General features: G+C 49.5%; 1 protein-coding gene across 1 annotated transcript; it reads left to right on the top strand.

Moving 5' to 3' along the window:
- Nucleotides 1–312: 312 nt before the first annotated feature.
- Nucleotides 313–7,641, top strand: LOC311115564 (uncharacterized protein; the record flags this gene model as incomplete). The annotated part of the gene is made up of 8 exons (XM_084190714.1): nucleotides 313–558; nucleotides 760–877; nucleotides 4,848–5,093; nucleotides 5,217–5,639; nucleotides 5,803–6,270; nucleotides 6,427–6,587; nucleotides 6,887–7,004; nucleotides 7,226–7,641. The coding sequence occupies 8 exons, from the start codon at nucleotides 313–315 to the stop codon at nucleotides 7,639–7,641; spliced, it is 2,196 nt and encodes a 731-aa protein (XP_084046840.1).
- Between the last annotated feature and the right edge of the window lie 1,099 nt (nucleotides 7,642–8,740).

Raw genomic sequence — 8,740 nt, 5'->3', positions numbered from 1 at the left:
CTAACGGGGTCAGGGTTTCATTACAGTACTTCGCTTTGACAGGCTGTTAGCGGGGAAAAATATGTCGTTACCAAACATGGTTCGGGGAGGGGTGAAGTTAGGGAGGGAGGGAGGGGGGGAGAGAGATAAAAAACTCAAGTGTTGGACTTGGGTTTACAATGTGTGGGAGAGACTGAACCTGAAGAGAGTGCTGACTGTAAAATGAGTAGCCAACCTGCCATTTCAACTTCAGCTGAAGGAAAATAATCGTTTTCTCAGATTTCTATGGATCCTTTATGCACACCTCACAAAGAGGAGAAGGAAACTGCTTTCATGGAAGAAGAGGAGGAGGAGGAGGAGGAAGATGATGATGAGGAAGATGATAGCGGGACAACAGTGAAAGACAGCGAGGAGGAATCAGATGCCAAAGCCAAGGAGACTGAACCCCAGCACCAGAAGAAGCAGGCCTGGGTCCCCACTGCCTACTCCAAGTTCGGTAAAGAGGTGTTCTGCTACGTAGGACAGGAGATCAGCATCTTTGAGGCCTTGGACTCTTACGGCGCTGTCATCTGGCCAGCGGTGAGTTAGTCTACTATTTAACATGACATTCATGTAGGATAACGACGAATGATGATGATGATGATGATGATGGTGGTGGTGGTGGATGGATGGGCAGATGGATCGGCTGGTAGATGGGATGGATGCAAGATGATCATGATAATAATTTGATGTCATAATAACTATAATGATGGTTGCTATAGTAACTCTGGTTGCCTGTAGGCGTTGGCTCTGTGTCACTACCTAGAGACCAACGTTGAGCAGTTGAATCTGGTGGACAAGGCAGTGCTGGAGCTAGGAGCAGGACCTGGCCTAGTGTCTATTGTTGCCACACTCCTAGGTGAGTCTGACCAGACTCTACACTACTGTCCTAGACATAGGCATTTATCTGAGAGCATTGGAGAGGTGCAAAGTGATGTGATGAAAACTCTACCTAGCCTAGGAGATAGATGGGTCCATTACAGTCAGATGGCATGGTGGAGAGAGATGGGTCCAGTCAGATGGCATGGTGGAGAGAGATGGGTCCATTACAGTCAGATGACGGTGACACATTTTAGTTGTTTTGGCTCTGTACTCCAGCATTTTGGATTTTACATTTAATTTGAGGGTATTTTCATCAATATCGGGAGAACTGTTTAGATTTTAGGGGACCAAAAGTATTGGGACAAATTCACTTATGTGTATTAATAGAGTCGATGTCAGAGCCCCGTGAAAAATCTAATTGGCATAATAAAACAATCCCCATGACGGTGTTCCCCCTTTTGCTCTACGACCCCCCACAAGCGTCTTGGGACTCGTCCGGAGTCGGTACAGCCCATCTGCCAACTTCTGTCTGTAGCGTCCGAACAGTTTGGGCTACACACGAATATGACCCCTCTGTGGAAAGTTGAGACACTTGTTTTGCTGTAGGACGCCTAGATTCCTCACAAGACTCATCTGAAGGTCCCCCTGTGCCAGTTGAAAGAATTAATGGAAGTATACAGTACCAGTCAAAAGTTTGGACACACCTACTCATTCAAGGGTTTTTCTTTATTTTTACTATTTTCTACATTGTAGAATAGTAATGAAAACATAAAAACTATGAAATAACACATATGGAATCATGTAGTAACCCAAAAAAGTGTTAAACAAATCAAAATACATTTTAGATTCTTCACAATAGCCACCCTTTGCCTTGATGACAGCTTTGCACTCTCTTGGCATTCTCTCAACCAGCTTTCCATTACAATTAACAGGTGTGCCTTGTTAAAAGTTAATTTGTGGAATTTCTTTCCTTCTTAATGCGTTTGAGCCAATCAGTTGTGTTGTGACTGTCACACCCTGGCTCTGGGACTCTATATGTTGAGCCAGGGTGTGTATATTCTATGTGTTGTATTTCTGTGTTGGCCAGAGTGGTTCCCAATCAGAGGCAATGAGTGTCAGCTGTTGCTGGTTGTCTCTGATTGGGAGCCATACTTATAGAGGCTGTTTTCCCACATTAGTTGTGGGATCTTGTTCCTTTCGGTGTGTTCCTTTTGGTTTACATAGGACGTCACGGTATCGTTTTGTTGGTCGTGCATTCTTTAAATAAAGAAGTATGTTCGTTCATCACGCTGCGCCTTGGTCCACTCACTTTGACGATCGTGACAGAAGATCCCACCATACCAGGACCAAGCAGCGTGTCCAGGAGCAGGCGGCCTGGACATGGGAGGAAGCGCCGGGAAAGGAGCTGGAGAGGTTGGCGATGGCCCAGGTGGGCAAAGTGTGGTCCTGGGAGGACATGCTCGGGGGAAAGGGGCCATGGGCTAAGATTAAGGCCCTGGCGAGAGAGGAGCACGGACGGACGAGAGGCAACCCCAGAATTTTTTTAGGGGGGGGCACACGGCATGGGCGACTGGGCAGCAGGAGGCTGCCACAGGGCGAAATGGGAGACGAGGAGAGAAGGCCACCGGGTTACGGGAGCCATTGGCGAGAGGAGGGAAGGAAGTTGTAGAGGCACGGCGAGAGGTACTGAGGTGTATTGCCAGTCCGGTCCGGCCCGTTCCTGATCCCCGTTTAAGGCCAGTGGTGTGTGTTCCCAGTACGGTCCGGCCTGTTCCTGTTCCTCGCACCAAGCCTACGGTTCGCGTCGCCAGCCCGGCCTGGCCTGTTCCTGCTCCTCGCACCAAGCCTACGGTGCGCGTCGCCAGCCCGGCCCGGCCTGTTCCTGCCCCTCGCACCAAGCCTACGGTGCGCGTCGCCAGCCCGGCCCAGCCTATTCCTGCTCCTCGCACCAAGCCTACGGTGCGCATCGCCAGCCCGGCCCGGCCTGTTCCTGCCACTCGCACCAAGCCTACGGTGCGCGTCGCCAGCCCGGCCCGGCCTGTTCCTGCCCTTCGCACCAAGCCTACGGTGTGCGTCGCCAGCCCGGCCCGGCCTGTTCCTGCCACTCGCACCAAGCCTACGGTGTGCGTCGCCAGCCCGGCCCGGCCTGTTCCTGCCACTCGCACCAAGCCTACGGTGTGCGTCGCCAGCCCGGTCCGGCCCGTTCCTGCTCCACGCACCAAGCCAGGGGTGCGCATCGTCAGCCCGGTCCGGCCCGTTCCTGCTCCACGCACCAGGCCAGGGGTGCGCATCGTCAGCCCAGTCCGGCCCGTTCCTGCTCCACGCACCAAGCCAGGGGTGCGCATCGTCAGCCCGGTCCGGCCCGTTCCTGCTCCACGCACCAGGCCAGGGGTGCGCATCGTCAGCCCGGTCCGGTCCGTTCCTGCTCCACGCACCAAGCCAGGGGTGCGCATCGTCAGCCCCGTCTGGCCCGTGGCTGCTCCACGCACCAAGCCTACGGTGTGCGTCGCCAGCCCGGTCCGGCCCGTTCCTGCTCCACGCACCAAGCCAGGGGTGCGCATCGTCAGCCCGGTCCGGCCCGTTCCTGCTCCACGCACCAGGCCAGGGGTGCGCATTGTCAGCCCGGTCCGGTCCGTTCCTGCTCCACGCACCAAGCCAGGGGTGCGCATCGTCAGCCCCCTCCGGCCCGTGGCTACTCCACGCACCAAGCCAGGGGTGCGCATCGTCAGCCCGGTCCGGCCCGCTCCTGCTCCACGCACCAAGCCAGGGGTGCGTGTCGTCAGTCCGGCACAACCCGTGCCTGGGTCACCGGTGCCTGATCAGGTATTGCTCCACAACGGAGCTTAAGCAATCCGCTCCTACGATGTCCAGTCCAGCTCCAGCCAGCGGGGCCAGACCGGACCAGGGGCGCTACAGGGGGATTATTGGAGGGTGGTGGGCAAGCCCGGAGCCGGAACCGCCACCGAGGAGGAATGCCCACCCAGCCCTCCCCTGGTTTGTTTATGTTTAGGCGCGGTCGCAGTCCGCGCCTTTAGGGGGGGGTACTGTCACACCCTGGCTCTGGGGACTCTATATGTTGAGCCAGGGTGTGTATATTCTATGTTTTGTATTTCTGTGTTGGCCAGAGTGGTTCCCAATCAGAGGCAATGAGTGTCAGCTGTTGCTGGTTGTCTCTGATTGGGAGCCATACTTATAGAGGCTGTTTTCCCACATTAGTTGTGGGATCTTGTTCCTTTCGGTGTGTTCCTTTTGGTTTACATAGGACGTCACGGTATCGTTTATTGTTTTGTTGGTCGTGCATTCTTTAAATAAAGAAGTATGTTCGTTCATCACGCTGCGCCTTGGTCCACTCACTCTGACGATCGTGACAGTGACAAGGTAGGGGTGGTATATATATAGAAGTTCAGTATTTGGTTCCATATTCACACAACGACTACATTCAGTTTGTGGCTCTACAAATTTGTTGGATGCATTTGCTGTTTGTTTTGGTTGTGTTTCAGATTATTTTGTGCCCAATAGAAATGAACGGTAAATAATGCAAATGCATCCAACAAGTGTGTAGAGTCACAAGCTTGATGTAGTCATTGCATGCTATGAATATGGGACCAAATACTAAACTTTTGACTACTTTAATAAGTGAATTTGTCCCAATACTTTTGGTCCCCTGAAATGGGGGGGGGACTATGTACAAAAGTGCTGTAATTTCTAAACGGTTCACCCGATATGGATGAAAATACCCTCAAATTAAAGCTGACTGTCTGCACTTTAATAATAGTTATTGTATAATTTCATATCCAAGGTGCTGGGGTACAGAGTCATAAAAACCAACCAAAAAATACAATGGTCACTGTCCCAACTCTTTTGGAGCTCACTGTATATAGTGATTACACCTATCCAATATTTACAGAGCTGCATGAAGTGTCCTAGGAACTAGAGGCTAGGGGTTGATTTGGGACTGGCCACCTGTGTGTCTGTTAGTTGACTAACACAGTGTTACCTGTCCCCAGGTGCCTGGGTCACAGCTACAGACCTGCCAGAGATCCTGGGTAACCTGAGAGCCAACCTGCTCCGTAACACAAGAGGGCGCTGTAGGTACACTCCCCAAGCTGCAGCTCTGTCCTGGGGTCCTGACGTGGAACGGATTTACCCCAGATCCGTCTATCGCTATGACTACGTGCTGGCGGCTGACGTGGTGTATCACCATGACTACCTGGAAGAGCTGCTGTTCACCATGAGATACTTCTGCCGTCCAGGTGATTGATTGATTGATTGATTGGTTGATTGGTTGATTTATTGAACAGTTTAAAAGTACAACAAATCCCAGAGTATTACACATGAAAGCATTAAACAACGCATATTTCTAATGTGGTCCTCAGGAACCACTCTGATCTGGGCCAACAAGGTCCGCCTCGAGACAGACCTGAGATTCACTGAAGACTTCCAGAACACCTTCAACACCACACTGCTGGCTGAGATAGGACAAGTAAACATATTCATGGCCACGTGTCGAGAAACAGAGGTGGAACCAGAGCTGGTCCGAGGAATACAACAGGAAGAGGAGGAGTTGGAGGAAGAGGAGGAGGAAGAACGCGTCACAGAGTGTGTACAGGAGGAGGAAAATGGTTTAGAGGAAGAGGAGGAAGTGGTTGAGGCAGTTGAAACAACTGAGAAGGAGGTAGAAGACGAGACGAAAGAGGATGAGGAGAACCAGGAAGACTCTGAGGAATACAGAGACGTCGAAGAGCAGCACATTTCTACTGACCCTCGTTCTACCTCCCAATCAGAGCTTGAGGGTCTTGGTGAGCGTTCAACCTACTGTAAATATAAGTTCTAATAGGCCAGGAGGTGACATTGATCTTATTGTGTTGTTGAATTAGTTTAGTTTATTGGGATCCCCGTTAGCTACTGCAGCAGCTACTCTTCATGGATTGACTTGTGGTCTTCTTTGTGTTTCTTGTGCAGAGGAGGAAGACACTCAGGACTCAAATGTCCAGCAGCAGGAGAGACCAGTCTGGGTCGAGGAGTTTGTTGTGGAGGAAGACACTCAGGACTCAAATGTCCAACAGGAGGAGAGACCAGTCTGGGTCGAGGAGTTTGTTGTGGAGGAAGACACTCAGGACTCAAATGTCCAGCAGCAGGAGAGACCAGTCTGGGTCGAGGAGTTTATTGTGGAGGAAGACACTCAGGACTCAAATGTCCAGCAGCAGGAGAGACCAGTCTGGGTCGAGGAGTTTGTTGTGGAGGAAGAGAAAAGGTCAGAGAAGCAAGACAACAGTTTGGAGGAGGAGAAGGCTGAGGTAGGTGATGGCAGTAGCCAAGAATGGGAGGAACAGACGTTGGAACGTAGTGATGAAGGATATGAGGATGATGATGAAGCAGAAAACACTAACTCCCGCTGTAGCACCGAAGTGACTGACGAAGACATTATCGGTGAGTAGTTGACATCATTGTTAAATGCCTAACTACTCAAACTCAATCGTTCAAGAACACAAGTCTACCATTGTCAGTACACCCCCAGGAAATAGCAAAGGTATGATCCCATCCCCATTAGAATGTGAATGAGTGGTTTGTTCCATTCCTGTGTAGAGGAGTTGGACACCAAGGAAACCAAGGATATAGGAGATGTCCAGCAGGATAATACCCACGTCCCCTGGTTACGACTGGACAGAGAGGTCTACTTCTATGCTGGGCACAAAATCCACATCGTTGAGGCATTGGACTCCTATGGCGGAGTGATCTGGCCAGCAGTGAGTACAGTTCTACTGTGTAACACCACATTTGGCGTTGTCGGCAGGATAAATCGCTACATTTGAAGTAGTCGGCAGGATAAATCAACGCACCAAACACTCACATGGAACAAAGGAAAACAGGTAAGGTGTCTTCTCGCCTTCCTGTTCAGTCTACTCTTCTACAGGGTAACAGACAAATGGACTACTGCAACACACGTGACGGACCACTAGATGGTGCTAGACGACAATACAGTAATACAGTGGAGTAGTAGTAGTAGTAATAATAGTGGTAATATAATGTATTTGCTCCCCTGCAGGCGTTGGCTCTATGTAACTACCTGGAGACCAATACTGATGTGATAGATCTGAAAGGAAAGCAGGTTCTGGAGCTGGGATCAGGGACAGGATTAGTGTCTGTCGTCGCTAGTCTACTGGGTAAGTCTTACTGATTACCTTTGAGTTTTAGACTGTAACGCGATCAGAGGTTGGATCTTCTTACATTTTTACATTTTAGTCATTTAGCAGACGCTCTTAACCAGAGCGTACCTTCTTCTTCTTCTTCTTCTCGTATCTAGTGATAGATGTCTTTTGGAGTCAGTTTTTTTGTTCTTGTTCTTCTTGTTCTTAAAAAGCTCCTAACGTAATGTGTATCCCAGGTGCCCAGGTGACGGCCACTGACCTCCCAGACGTCCTTAGTAATCTGAGATACAACTTGCTCCGAAACACCAGAGGGCGCTCTAAATATACACCTGAGGTGACAGCTCTGGCCTGGGGTCCTGGGGTGGAACGCACTTACCCCAGATCCATCTATCACTATGACTACGTGCTGGCGGCTGACGTGGTGTATCACCATGACTTAGAGGAGCTGTTGTTTACCATGAGATACTTCTGTCGTCCAGGAACCACTCTGATCTGGGCCAACAAGGTCCGCCTCCAGACAAACCTGGGATTCACTGAGGATTTCAAGAACACCTTCAACACCACACTGCTGGCTGAGATGGGAGAGGTTAAGATCTTCATGGCCACGTGCAGAGAGACAGAGGAACACCTTCAACACCACACTGCTGGCTGAGATGGGAGAGGTTAAGATCTTTAAGGCCACGTGCAGAGAGACAGAGGAACACCTTCAACACCACCCTGCTGGCTGAGATGGGAGAGGCTAAGATCTTTATGGCCACGTGCAGAGAGACAGAGGAACACCTTCAACACCACCCTGCTGGCTGAGATGGGAGTGGTTAAGATCTTCATGGCCACGTGCAGAGAGACAGAGGAACACCTTCAACACCACCCTGCTGGCTGAGATGGGAGAGGTTAAGATCTTCATGGACACGTGCAGAGAGACAGAGGAACACCTTCAACACCCCCCTGCTGGCTGAGATGGGAGAGGTTAAGATCTTTAAGGCCACGTGTAAAAGGTAGGGGTTAGGGAAAGAAGTCTGAGGAACTAGTGTCGACATTCCTGCCGACTACAACCAAGACTTCCTGTCTCTTCTTCTCCCTCTGAGAAATGCTTGAAGGCAGAAGGCGGCCATCTTGGGTAATAATACTGGACGTTGATGGACTGCTGACGTTGTCAGTTGTTGATGATTGATTTGTACTTACTACTTACCTACTATATGTAGTGGTTTATTGTTTACTTCGTTTTTACACATGTACTTGGATAGTTTGTATTGATATTAATATTAAAATGTATGCACTTTGCTGTCTTGTTTCAGTTCGTATGGTCAAATAATAATAATAATAATAATAATAATAATAATAATAATAATAATGATAATAATGATAGTAATAATAATGATAGTAAGAAGTCTACTGGTGAACCTGATAACTACAGTAACTCACAGTGGTATAAAATTATTCTACCAAATCTTTTATTCAGAATTATTTTCCCATTTGTGACATAATTCCATTACAGTTACAATGATAACAAAATAGCGTGTTGGTATTTTCCATACGTGGCCGTTAAACACTAAAGTGTAACTGAGTTAAAAGCGTACCTTAAGCTCACTCTCCACAGCTGGCTTGAAAAGGTCGCCGATGTTAACCCATAGTGGTTGTTCTTGTGTTGGAGGTGGAACTGCATTGTAGCTGTCAAATCCACAAGTGGCTCCCGGCATTAAACTAAATCGGACATTGCCATTGGCTGCACGGAGTCGCATTAAGATAAATCC

Source organism: Coregonus lavaretus (genome assembly GCF_964263955.1).
Source record: "Coregonus lavaretus genome assembly, contig: HAP1_SCAFFOLD_4694, whole genome shotgun sequence".
In the NCBI taxonomy this organism is placed as follows: domain Eukaryota; kingdom Metazoa; phylum Chordata; class Actinopteri; order Salmoniformes; family Salmonidae; genus Coregonus; species Coregonus lavaretus.
The sequence above is the reverse complement of the archived record's forward strand: the minus strand, read 5'-3'. Positions and strand labels throughout refer to the sequence as shown.